We start from the raw sequence: 13296 nt of genomic DNA, 5'->3' as shown, positions 1-13296 counted from the left end.
ACTAGTGTGGAGTGCACGAATAAAATTGTAGAAGACGTAATTACTTCATAACTCAAAAATAACAATACTTAATTAAATGTGGTTACTTGTGGGTAATAAACACGGGAAAACGTCCAAGCACTTTCGGCTTTTAGGACTACAATTATGGTTGTAGCTGTATAGCTGACGCTGTCAAAAAAAAACAACCCCACGTGACCAGAGCATCATCGCTCCCCCTCCTCCTCCACCCATCATCCCCCTCTGCATCCCGGAGATAACGGCGGTGTCTGTGCGCCTTTAAGAGCCGTATGTCCTGCTGCCTTCTGCACTAAATCTCCATCGCTGCTCAGTGAGGCCGAGAAGAAAAAAAAGACAAACAAAAAAAAAAACAGGATCAAGACACGGCCATGTCCGCTAGCTCTGCTTTCAACGATGAGAAGGGGGGCTCCTCCAGTGTCGGGGAGCCTGAATATGGTCACGATCCGGCGAGCGGAGGGATTTTCTCCTCCGACTACAAAAGGTACGGAGCCACCTGCCTCGGTGCTGCGCTTTTCGTTTGTCATATTGCCATATTACCGGGGCAGCCGATGGCGGGGGTGGTGCAGTGTGGGTGCAGTTCCCTGTCTGTTAAGGTGCAAAGGAAGTGTGTTTTAATGTCACACACACACACACACAGCCTGCAGGCCGACTGAACTTAGTTTGCTGTTAGGCCCGTGATTGAAAGCGGCGTTTTGTGGTCGTGAATCTCAGACCGTAATTCGGCCGCTCAGGCAGACATGGCGGCACCGCTGCTGGTGTTGGCTTTTAATATATGTCTTTTCAATCACCTTTGTTGTAAAGCAGCGAGGTTTAGGATGTTTATATGGTCGTGTTTGTGAGGTGAGATGTGGACGGCCTGTCAGAGGTGATGTCAGGCCTCAGCTCCAGCGTTTCAGCACCACCCCTGCTGGACAGCGGCAGCAGCTCACATGGACCTGAAACACACTTGAATCTTTTTCTTAAGAGCTTCTGTTATCCCAGTTGGTCTTTATTGTCCTTTTTTTTTTTTTTATTGTCTTGTTACATATAGAGGTATCTGCACAATAGCCAGACCAACACTGTCATAATAATACACATATAATAATGATGTAAAAGTCAAGTTCATTTTATTCATATAGCATATTTTAAATACAGGAGTTGTTGCACAACATTAAACAAAGATGTGAAACATTAAAGCCATTAAAGACAAAATAAGCAATAAACAGTCCTAATAAGCCATATAAGCAATAATAGGCCAGAGCAACACATGAGGATATACAACGTACATGGGCACTAGTAATGCAAAAAAGAAATATATAGCCTATATAGGCCTATATATAATTATGTTAAAATGAACCCCGAATCTGGAAATGCGAGAAAAAAATAAAATAATTTAGCTTTGAACATTGTAATGAAGTTGACAACCTGATCTGGATTGGGAGGCTGTTCCAAAGTTTTAGAGCTGCCACTGAGACGACCCAGTCGGCCCTAAAAGTCAAAGGGACCACTAAACGCTGTGAGTCCAGTGAGCTGAGCAAGTGACGATGGATTTAGGGTTGCAAAAGAACAGAGAATAGAGGTTGCTCCATTTAAGCACTTCTACGCACACAGTATAATTAAAAAATGAACCAACAGTTTAGTCTCATTACTGATTAATCTGGGGAATATGTGTTGTATTCCTTTATTATTTGGTCTTTAATACATCAGAAAAAAGTTCAAAATGCCAGACACAAGTTCCCACAGCCAAAAAGTAAGGTCCAAACAATAGATTCTTAACCCAAAGATATTCTGACTACCGTAATGTAAGACAAACATGACATTCAGGAGGCTCGAACCTGCCAACATTTTGACATTTTGTTGCAGTGTGAGACATCCAGACAGTGTGTTTGATTATGTGTTACACGTCACACCCCTCTCTCTCTCTCTCTCTCTCTTTCCTTGTTTCCTGTCCAGCTCTACTCTCAAAGTAAAAAATGCCAAAACAATAGCCATTGATTATTTACAGTGCAAAATATCGATCGAAAAACCCACCTTGAATACAGTAATTTAACATCCATATAACTTCAATTAATATGAAAAAAGGCTTTAAAACATTCAAGGATTGCTGACACGACTGCCTTGGTGTGTGACGTTTTAAAGCAGCAATGGATAACTTACAAGTAACTAATGTGGCTAGATAATTCGAGTGCTAATTGTCTGTGTATCACTCGAAAACTGCAAAGTAATTTTGCAGGAAAACTGGTCGGTCAGAAAGAACGCTAAAGTCAGGCATCCTGCTGGGGAACAATTTGTTCCTCCAGACTAATGTTTCTCTTCAGACACCAGAGAACTGCCCTCAACTCCACTAATCCACAGTTCAGGAACTAAGTATTAATACAGCAGGCCTTTAATAAAGCAAAGTCAACGAAACACTAAATAATACAATTTCTATTGCATTTGTCCCACCATTTTGGCATGTACTCTTTAAAAAGTGAGTGACGGAGTAGATGGATATGATTTTACCGTTGGATTCCTTTTGTTGAATCAGAATCAGAATCAGCTTTATTGGCCAGGTATGTTTACACATACAAGGAATTTGACTCCGGTTGTAGCTGGGGTGCACCAGTGCTGATTGTCCGGGTGCTGGATGTGATGTTTCCCAGCCTCACTTGCTTGAGTTTGTGGTTCATAAATTAAAAATGATATCATCTGGATTCTGTTCCCACCCTGGAAGTCCCTGCTGGCTGTTGCTGTTATTAAAAAGGAACCTGCTCTATTTTCTAGAAGGTTACTGAATGAGGCTGCATCGTACTTCTCTGACTAAAACGATGTAGCATTTTGTTGTGCTAACGTCTGTTGCGTCAAACATGGTAGAGCTGGACCAATAACATCAGAGTAACTATTATGGCTGTTATTTACTCCATCATTTTCTTTTAATTAAACAGGGCGGCACGGTGGCATTGTCGCCTCACAGCAAAAAGGTTCATGGGTTCGAATCCCGTCCTGGGCCTTTCTGTGCGGAGTTTGCATGTTCTCCCTGTGCTTGCGTGGGTTCTCTCCTGGTGCTCCAGCTTCCTCCCACCATCCCAAAAAAACATGCACCTGCCCACATGCCTAAGTGTAAGACACTGAACCCTAAATTGCTCCCGATGCCATCGGTATGTTGTAAGTCACTTTGGATAAAAGCATCAGCTAAATGTAATGTAATGTAATATAGACAGAAGTAAAAATGTCAATGGTGATGGGGACAAGGACACATTGTGTTTCAATACTGCCAAGCTTGCTCACTTTGGCCCAACAGTTGTAGATGTGTTATTGACTTGATTTGTGGATGTTATAGCCTAAAGCTTACGGGTGTTAAGTCGACTCTGATTTGTGGAGTCATTCGGTGTAAATTGGCTATTCGGAGAAAGAGAAAATAGTTTATAGAACATAAAAAAAGTTTGGCAAGTCTCTGCTAAATACAGTTTTAGTGGTAGAACAGGGTTTGTTCATCATTTAATAATTTTTTTTTTACAGAAATTCAGGATGTAGATGAGTTCCGGTGCCTCAGAAAAAGAAAACGCTTAATCAATGCTTGGCTCAAGTTATACTGGACTGTTTGTATTGTGCATGTGGCCTCACTATCACAAATGAAATTTCTACGCAAATGTCACACATAGTTTGATTAAATTTCCAACATATTCACAAAAGAAAATCCTGACTTTGAACATTAAATAAATATTTCCATTTAGGTTTATATGCATTTGAGTTGATTCTGTCTTCTACCATTTCTTGTCTATTCAGTGGTGCAGAAACTTGAGTGTAATGCAAAGTCTTTTCATTCAGTCCATGTCCACTGCATTTAGCTGCAATTTCTCTTATTAATACTGTTTAGCCATGAGGAAAACTTTTAAGAGATTTTTGATGTAGATATTAACTGAAAATATTCACAAGTGTAGTTGGATGAAAACATACTGCCACTGATTATAAGGAGAATTCAATAGAAGAGAGCCATTGGTACCGTTTATATTTCCATTGAACACAATCTCACATTAAAATACGACAAGTCAGAAAATCTGCTTTGAAAAAAAAGATGCAAATTGACAATTAGACAGAGCTGACAGACCCCAGTTTACAGTTTTTTACTCTTACCTTAGTTAGTTGATTTCACTTAGATAAAGAGAGTATCATTACCTTTTGTTAAAGGTATCAGTTGACATAAAGGTCTATTATATTGTGTGCCTTTATTTCTCCCTCTGTTGACTATGCAGTATATACAAGGAGACCTTTATTTTGGTGTATGTTTTGGATGAGTAGAATTTCCTTTTGATAAAAAAAAAAAAAACAACGTTATTCATTGTTTCTGTCAATAAACTTTCGCCTTGAGTTGCCTGCTTTAATCTGGCCTGCGTTCTATGCGCACATCTGAGATTGGAAACACTGCATTGCCGTTTACAATGTGGGTCAAGCAAGCAGCATCACAAGCTGTTTTAACATGCCTCTTCTTCTCATTAATTCTCCAGCAGAGGGAGCTCAGTGTTCATGGGTGGCAGAATATCAGGCTGTGAACTGTGTGACCTGTGGATCTGGAGAAGGAGGTTTTGTCTCTAGGCTGTTTGGCAAACATTAGTCAGTTAAATGCTGCCTTCATTAATTGTTTCCAGAGTGGGCTGGATGTTATTGATATCCAGATCTGTGTTGATATTTGCTCAGGGAAGGTGGATTAACCAGTTTGTCTGGACACATTAAGGTGAAAGTGCCGACTTCAATATCCTCCTTGGAAACACGTTAGATGTGAAATGTTTCTTCAGTCCTCAAACTATGTAAATTTGTTTCTGTGTTATGACCTTGAGCAAAAAAAAAAAAGAAATCTGCTTTCTTCTTCTAAAAACTTACTTTAGCACTGAAATGATTTAAATTTGAACAGAGATGCTGATCGATGCCAGCAACTATTTCTTTGCCAGATACCGATTTCAGAAGTGGAAAATCTCCCTTTATTGTGAGGCACTGAAACACAAAATTTAATGCAGCATCTTTTTTTCTTTTATGGGTTACTTGTGTTTTTTCATTTTTCTTTCATGTATTAGATGATTGTTCTGTCATTAATGTGGATAAAGATAAAATGTTTTTGTTTTTAAAGGACATTTTGAGACATAAACTTTTGTCTTGAGAAGCTTAGTTTAGCAGAAAGACTGGGAAAAAAACTAGCCTTGGTCTGTCCAAAGAGAATGAAATCTATATTCCAGCACCTCCAGAAGTCGCCTGATTAACATGTTATATCTTGTTGGTTAATTTTCACAAAATCCAAAGGGTAACAATGAGAACAGAGTTATAGTGGCTACACTCACCAAGCACTAAACATAAAGTAGAATCATCCCCTCTCTGATAATGTTGACAAAAGCTTCATAAGAGCATAATGTATGGCAGGGCTGTATTGGACTGCACTATATTACACAGGTGTTCCTAATAAAGTGCTCAGAGAGTGTATGTCCTCCTGTTTCTGGGCTTCATGCAAAGCTAAGATTAGAAAGTGCCATTAAGTTTATCATCAAATTCACAACAAGAAAGAGAAGAAGTTTATTTCCCAAAATGTCAAATCGGCACTGTGAGGTCGCATAAAGCACCCAAAGGAGACTCGAGGAAGACACTGCGCCCGCCCGACATATAGTTTGACACATAACCTGGCATAAAACCACAAACTGTTGCCTTTACAGTTTTTGTACAACCTGATCAAACATATTACATGTTTCCTGGTCAGCTTTAGAGGGGCTGGTTAGTGAGGTTTGTTTCCTTTAAAGTGAGAGTCTGTAGGATTTAGTAGCATCTAATGGTGAGGTTGCAGATTGGGAACCACTTGTATTATTAGTTATGAAAGGCCCTCTCTAGAGCCAGTGTTTGGTTTGTCTCTCCTGGGCTTCTGTAGAAAGATGGAAGTAAAAAATGTACCCGCTCCCCATGAGGACATGAAGATCTCCTTCAAAAGTCATGAAATCACAAGAAATGGTTGGTTCAGGTGATTATACACCTATGAAAATGTAATTATGAAAATATGTTCAATTTCTGCCAATACATTCCACTAAATCCTACAAAGCTAACCTTTGAATAGGGAAGCTAGCTGTTTGCTGGTGGTAGACTCACATTTCCCACTTTCTGTAAATCCATTTGTACACTTGGATGTGGTACACAACGTTTTAGTACACTTAATTGCATAGTGTGTGAATTTGACCAGGGTGGTGTTGTCTCAAATCACACACAGCTGTTGTGTATTTATGGTAATGGAGAACCGCATTTGAATACATCGCCTGCCAACATATCTGCCAGTTTTGTTTGGTCATTTAACTTAAAAATGACCTTGTTTTTGTGCCCCCTGTGTCACGCATGTATGTGGATATGTGCAACTTGTATTTGTATGGTGCTGTATGCTACAACAGCAGGAGCTTCGTCAACCGCCAATTTCAACAGTTGGAAAATATGTCTGTGGTCACTCCCTTCCAGCCAAGATGCCATTGTGTGTGGCAAGTGTCTGGTATTTCATATTAATTTTTTTGACGGTTATGAGTACACCATTTAGGTCCTGTTTGTGCTATAACATGTTGTCAGATGGCAACATGTTTATAATGCTGTAAAAACAAATGCAATGTTGGATATAAACCTGAGCCTAAACCTGAGGACCGTTTAGGTCCTGTTTGTGCACTAACATGTTGTCATTTGGCAACATGTCAGTGCACAAACAGGACCTAAATGGTGTACTCATAACCTGAAGTGCATAAGTGCTCTGCACTGTATGCAAATTGAGACATAGCCATGAGAGTGGTACCAACCTTCTCATCTAACTCTGATAACACAATGCAGCTTTTTAAACCACAAGAGATACTAATTGATGAAAGTCGGATACACTTTGGACAAGAAAAGGAGAAAATCTAAGTAGGACTTAGCAGCAGCAGTCTGTTGTTGTCAGAATGATAAGAGATTTGCAGAGCTGGATCTTCTTGGGATGTTTTGAAGAAAGCCTGTGATGTTCCTTTTTTTTTTCTGTTCATTGGAGATTACTTTAAATTGAGAACCAGGAGATCAAAGAGTGCAATTTGTTAAATCATCAAAATTAGTTTCTGAAGTGACTGCAGGAGGACATTTTCTCAGGTTTATATCCAACGTTGCAGTTGTTTTTACAGTATTATAAAACACACTGTACTTGGACTGTCATGTTCAGTGTAATTCACTGTAAATGTGGCAGCCCCCGGGGTCTCTTGATGACATCACCGGTTAAAAATCATATTAGTCTTTAGCAAATGTCAACAGATCCTGACGAAGCTGTTACGGATGACAGGAAGAGCATATGTGTAATGTGCCTCAAGCCAGTTATTTTGGTTCGAGCCTAAAAGAAATGAGTGGGAGAGAGAGAGAGAGAGAGAGAGAGAGAGGGAGATGTCCTCATCACGACACTGCCAGAAAGCTGAGTCATGTAAGATGATAAAAAAAAAACAAAAAAAACGGGGCACCACGCAGACTATTGAAAATGGATAAGACAGGAACATTTTTAAACATAATGAGCAAGTAGACTGAGGAATATTTCAAAGCATCTGTCGGGTGTCAGCAGAGGTTTGTTGGCAGTGAGCGCAGGTGAAGGCAGATAAAGAAAGCTGCGATAGAGGGAGAGTCAATGTGAATGAGGGAAGTGAGATGTGTCGTTGTTGATGAGAAGAGTCGGAGCAAAGAGGACAGGCGCGAAGGGGAGGGGAGTGGTAACGGTGGCAAGAGGCTGTGTCATAGTTAGTGAGCTGTATGGATGTGAATATGTGGACATATTATGTACGCACAGAGAGGCTGCTGCAACAGGAACCACATGAGCAGCGGGAGGAGCAGCGAGAGGAGAGGCGTCACGGCAAATAAAAGTCCACGCCCCTTGCCGAGCATCCATTTACTGAGCAGCTGATGTCGGCCGCTCCGCTGGATGCGCACAGACTCAGCAGGAACAGAAGGGGAAATAAAAAACCTACAGGGCTCCGGAGCTCCGCTGGATTTGGATTACAGCTCTCAGGCAGCAAAATATATCAACCTTCCCACAGTGGAGCATTTGTGAAAAGGATTGTTTTGCCAGTCGTGCACATTGGATTTCCACATTGGATATGCCTCACCTTAGAGGGAAGGAGTATTTGTAACAGAAGCTGACGCTGGTCTTTGTTGTGTGAAAACTGTCTGAGAAGCACCGAGAGGATTCTGACTGATCAACAGCAAAGGTTTGCTGAAGAAAACTGCCCCACTGTCTATTTCTACCTGCGGTTCTACAGGTTGAGACTGAAGTTTCAAAGATGACCACCATGCAAAAGCTCCTGCAGCTGCCGGTGAACGCGGTGAACATCGTGAAGACGGTGCAGAGTCAGGTCCAAGGCCAGGAGGAGGACAAGAGCCCTGTGCTGAGCCCCGATAGCGGGCATCACTCCTGGTACAGCGCCCTCCAGCCCGATGAGCTGCGCTACCTCCGATCTGGAGGTACAGGTGGAGGTGGGGTAGGCAGTGGAGACCAAGAGGAACGAGCCCGGCTGGAGGAAGGTGGCGGCGGCGGTGGGGGCAGTTTCCAAACTCAGCCGTTGCGGTAGGATAATCGAGACCTGTTCGAGCCTTCCTTGCTCCACTCATATTTAAAGGCATCCAGCTTCTTTTCTTTCCAGGGCAGAATGCAGGACAAGTTTAAGATGTTGGACTAACAGAATAATACGAGTGTAGGTTAGTGGAGTTTGAATTGCACACGGTGGGTTGCAAGAGAAATTTTTACTTTTCTCCAGTCTTTGCCTCTGTATGATGAAATACTGGAGCCTTTTGCCACCTGAAGTGTCCAATAAAATACCAACTTATAGTAATTATTTATAATAATTTTAGATAAATACCAAAAAATACCCTCTGCAGAGTCCAAAGTCACATTTTTAAATATCTAATATCTTTCCAACCACGAGTCCAAAACCCAAAGACATTCAGTTTACAGTGATATAAAACATCCTCATTGGAGAAGCTGGAATCAGAAAATATCTGACCCTTCTGTTAAAAAGCAGTTAATTGATTATTAAAATAGTTACCAATTTATATTCTGTTGACCGACTTTCAACTCTTTCAAGTTTCGGCTCACATCTATGGATAACATCTGGGAGCATCGATCTTCAGTTGAATTGCTCACAACACATGAACAGATGCAAAATGTGAAATGGAGTTTTAAGTAGAAAGAGCTTCATTTACAAAAAAGATGGGAGCCACTTGTATTAGATGTTATAGTGCTCTGGAGGGGCCCTGGTCAGTAAGAAGACTTGGTACAGACATCAGAGAAGAGACAAACAATATAGCTTCTCTGTATTAGTGCTATTCCAATAGAAGATGACTTAGTAGACAGACCGACTGTATCAAACAGAGGCCATAGCGGCTTCTCTAATTAATTAGACTGCAAACCTCTAAAGTGAAAAGCAAATGTAGAACTCTTCAGAAATAGATTTGCATCAAGAGAGATATAATTACACGTTTAGATTTTATTGGGTCATACCTACAAGCTACAGTCGTTCCTTTTAAGTTGACAAGTTGAGAGCTGTACTGAAGTTCTGGTTGGTTTTAAGAGGCAAATTTTATATCTGTTGCGGTGGAAAAACAAGAATTGTCTCTGCTGAAAGAGTCGGCTTATGTAAAACAGCCTAACCAGCTGCTTATAAATGCAAGCTGCAACTCTTCAATCTTTCACTCGCCGTTGATTCATGCGAATACATTTTCATATCTTTTCACATTATTGCGGTCTGTTCTTGGTGCACAAACTGACGTTGCATCTGGAGTTTTATCATTGAAGACTGGCCCTACTTCAATGGAGACTTTCCAGCTGGAGAGTCCTGCTGATCTCTTGGCTTTGATGCCATGTAACCTGACCACTTGAGTGCTCTGTTGTACCACAGAGGATTCAATAATTCAGAGCTGTTTGTAAATTCAGCTGTTGTTCGGCAGGACGGGACAAAATCCAAAGAAATGAGAGAACCAGTGTTGGTGTGGAGTTACTGCGGGCCCTTTGGGGATGAGCGAAGGAGTAGAAGAACAGTCAAAGGGTCGTTTTTCCTGTAGGTGCTCAAGATGAGGCTTTATTTCAAAAAGAAATGTGCAGAAGTGACATATATGGTTTGTGAAAACACATCAGGGTTTAGCAGATAGTTTGTAGTGCCTGAATGATTGTCACCTTTTTTCTTGGAGCTGCTCTAGAGTATTTTGTCTTGTGGTCCATTGATAACTTCATTTACTGAGTCACTGAGTCTTTCTGTTGGTTGGACATTATATCATGATTTAACCGGAAGAAAGAAGGCTGCAATTGTTGTAAAATGATGTCCCCCCCCACCCCACTCCTTTTTCTTCCGTTTTTGAAGCAACCACATGTCCTTAACTATCTTGTCTGTGGTTGCAAATAATTCCACATTGACAGTTTCGATGTTTGGCCACAGCTACAGCAAATGTAAAGATTGTTTTCACATCCAGTTTTAATTAGATGCTCTAAAGACTTTTTTTTTTTTTTTTATCAAACAAGGCACATAAATCCCTGTCACTTTATTAATTAGTGAGGCTAATCAGGGTTTTAATGAACACAAACTGTGAAACAAATTAAACCTTTTGTTAGGAAGTTTCTCTGCTCTCCCATTCCATCTTGTCAGGTATAACATTAAAATGTCAGCCGAATTTTAAATTTACTTGTCAACCTGGCCTGTAAATCACGATTTAGTGATTTCCTCTTACCTCGAAAGTTCGTTGAAAACATCTAGAGAAATGATTGGAACTCTTTACATTCAGCTGTAGTTCATAAATACGGAAAAAGACAGTTATAGTATTGCAAAAACAAAGTCAAAACAACATCATGTGGTTGCAGTGTATTTTAACAAGACTGTCACCAATTCAAATTCATTCATTTATAGTTGATAGTCCTGTATAATTCATGAATATGTGTCCAATTTTAAGTAAAAAAAAAAAATGTTAGACATCAAAATTTGTCAGTCAGTGTATATGAAAATGTGATGCTATCCATCTACTGGTCAACATTTGTACCTTTTTGTGAGTCTGCAGCCAGTTAAGCTCCCACTTGTCTTGTGAAATATCCCAACATCCATCACATGGATGGCCACAAAATTCGGAACAGACATTCATTGTTCCCAGAGGATGAATCCCAATGACAGTAATGATTCCCTGACCAGGTTAAGTGTTTATTTATCCTATAAAATATCCCAGAATCTATTGCACGGACTGGCACAAACTTTGGTACAGACGTTCATGGTTCCCAGAGGATGAATCCCCTGGGTTTTGCTTTCAGTGTGACAACAACATTGACATTTGTGCATTTAAGTGGAATGATATTCATACCTGCAACACACATTCTTGCAGGATGAGCTGTCAAAATGTTTATGCTCCCTTAACTTTTCATCCAGTTCCAACATCAAGTCAAACCTGTAATTTGTCCTATGCCTCAGCTTTGTGTTTAGTCGTAATTAGCAAATATTAGCATAGATTTAAACTAAGATTGTAAGGATAGTGAACAGTAGCTGATGCTTGCCTGCACCTCGGCATTTTAGCACTCGTTGTGAGCATGTTAGCACAGTGATGTTAGCGTTGTTTACTTATAAACACTGCCTCACAAAATCACTCAAAATCAGCCGTAGAAATGTACGATATATTTACAGTAGCTTCTATTTTAGGTGTTACATGTTTTTGGTGTCGACTTTTTTTTTTCATATTATGTCCGTCTGTCTTGCAGTTTATGAGAGAAAAAAAAACACTTCAGGTTTATAAGCTGGCATCAAAGGCATTGGATGGAGGTTTCAAACTGTACTAAACAAATTATGTTGATAGAAATGTTCACATTTCTGGAGTCGTGGCCAGAGGCTGCGACCCATCATCACAATTTCAGTGAGACATGAACCACTGGGACCTTCATTTTCTGCCGCAAATCAGCATTAGGGTTACTCATGCTCATGTCGGGGCCTTCAGTGCTTTGGGCAAGCTATATTTGCTATTTCTAAAAATCATTTTTTTTTTAATTTGTTTTGGGACACAGCCACATATCTGTTACCAGGAAACCAGCGTCAGTTCGCTCGCATCCAAAAATAATCCTTTCAATTTGACAGTCTTTGATGAATTTAGGTTTTCAAGTGCGTGACAAAGTGAACTATATTATTCGTGATGCAATGCAATTATTAACACTTTGATGCTTGACGGATATGAAAGCAGATTCTTTTCTTAGCACGCAGTCCCACAAACACACACACACACACACACACACACACACACACACACACACACACACACACACACACACACACACACACACACACACACACACACACACACACACACACACACACACACACACACACACACACACGTTAAACTCAAGGCAGAGTCGTGATAAATTGACTGTTCTGCAGTGGCCACCTCCTCACAGACTGTAAAGGCTCTATTCACTGCTGTCATATAACCAACGCGGATGAGATATATCGTCTTCCCCGGCAAACTCACACTCTTACAGCGGAGTAATGCAAAGTTTGGATCATGGGATATGAATTTGTAATGCTGGTTTGAGTCTGCCTTCAGTACATGTGTGGTGTTGGGAGGTTTATGTAAATCTCTCTCTGAGATCATAATAAATCACAGAAAATTGTGTTGAAATGATTTTTATATACAGTACTTCCTGTGATTGTTGAAGCTTTCTGGCACTCACATTGTTTAATGCTAACACACTAACAAGGACAGTGAAATCATGAAGTGCTTCTAACATTTGAATAAAATATAAAACAACCAGAGAGTACAAACCTTCACCAAAGGCTTAGACTTTAGACTTAGACTTAGAATTTAGACTTTATTAATGCCACAATGGGGAAATGCAGTCGTCACAGCAGCATAGAAACAGTTAGGGGAAAAAAACGGTGCACACATTAAGAAAAAAGTACAAATACGTATACAGTAAGATAAGATAGGTAAAAATATATTTTTTTTAGAAAAAGTAAGACCAATGAAAAATACACACATACACAAACTATATACACAAAAAAAAAAAAAAAAAAAAAACACAGCTTGAGATGAATGGAAAGTGTCAGGTGCTATGGAATAAAATGATATATAATGCAATGTCATTTTAGGCTGGTGTTGAAGAGGCTGACAGCCGTTGGGACCTACGACCTACAGTAGCGCTCTTTCCTGCACTGAGGGTGCAGCAGTCTGAACTGAAACAGCTGCTTAAAGCTCCTACAGTCTCATGGAGAGGGTGAGAGGTGTTGTCCATGATCGATGTCAGCTTGGCTAACATCCTCCTCTCACCCACCTCCTGAATGGAGTCCAGAG

The 13296-nt window shown here is 40.3% G+C and overlaps 1 protein-coding gene across 6 annotated transcripts in view; it reads left to right on the top strand.

The window, feature by feature from the left end:
* Positions 1-244: 244 nt before the first annotated feature.
* Positions 245-13296, top strand: part of LOC138619126 (AP-3 complex subunit beta-2) — a 48131-nt gene continuing 35079 nt past the window's right edge. For 3 of the 6 annotated variants that reach the window (XM_069695383.1, XM_069695381.1, XM_069695382.1), the window contains exon 1: positions 245-499. In XM_069695383.1, coding sequence (XP_069551484.1) covers positions 387-499 — 113 coding nt within the window. In that variant the 5' untranslated portion in view covers positions 245-386. Of the gene's footprint in view, positions 500-7440; positions 8552-13296 lie in introns of those variants that run through there. The other 3 variants (XM_069695380.1, XM_069695379.1, XM_069695378.1) reach the window with 2 other exon arrangements.

This window comes from Brachyistius frenatus, unplaced genomic scaffold (assembly GCF_029030835.1).
Source record: "Brachyistius frenatus isolate BFR_SWC_R1_liver_20210118 unplaced genomic scaffold, ASM2903083v1 Contig_19, whole genome shotgun sequence".
Taxonomy (NCBI): domain Eukaryota; kingdom Metazoa; phylum Chordata; class Actinopteri; family Embiotocidae; genus Brachyistius; species Brachyistius frenatus.
Note: the sequence above shows the minus strand (reverse complement) of the source record. Positions and strands in the feature narration are given on the sequence as shown.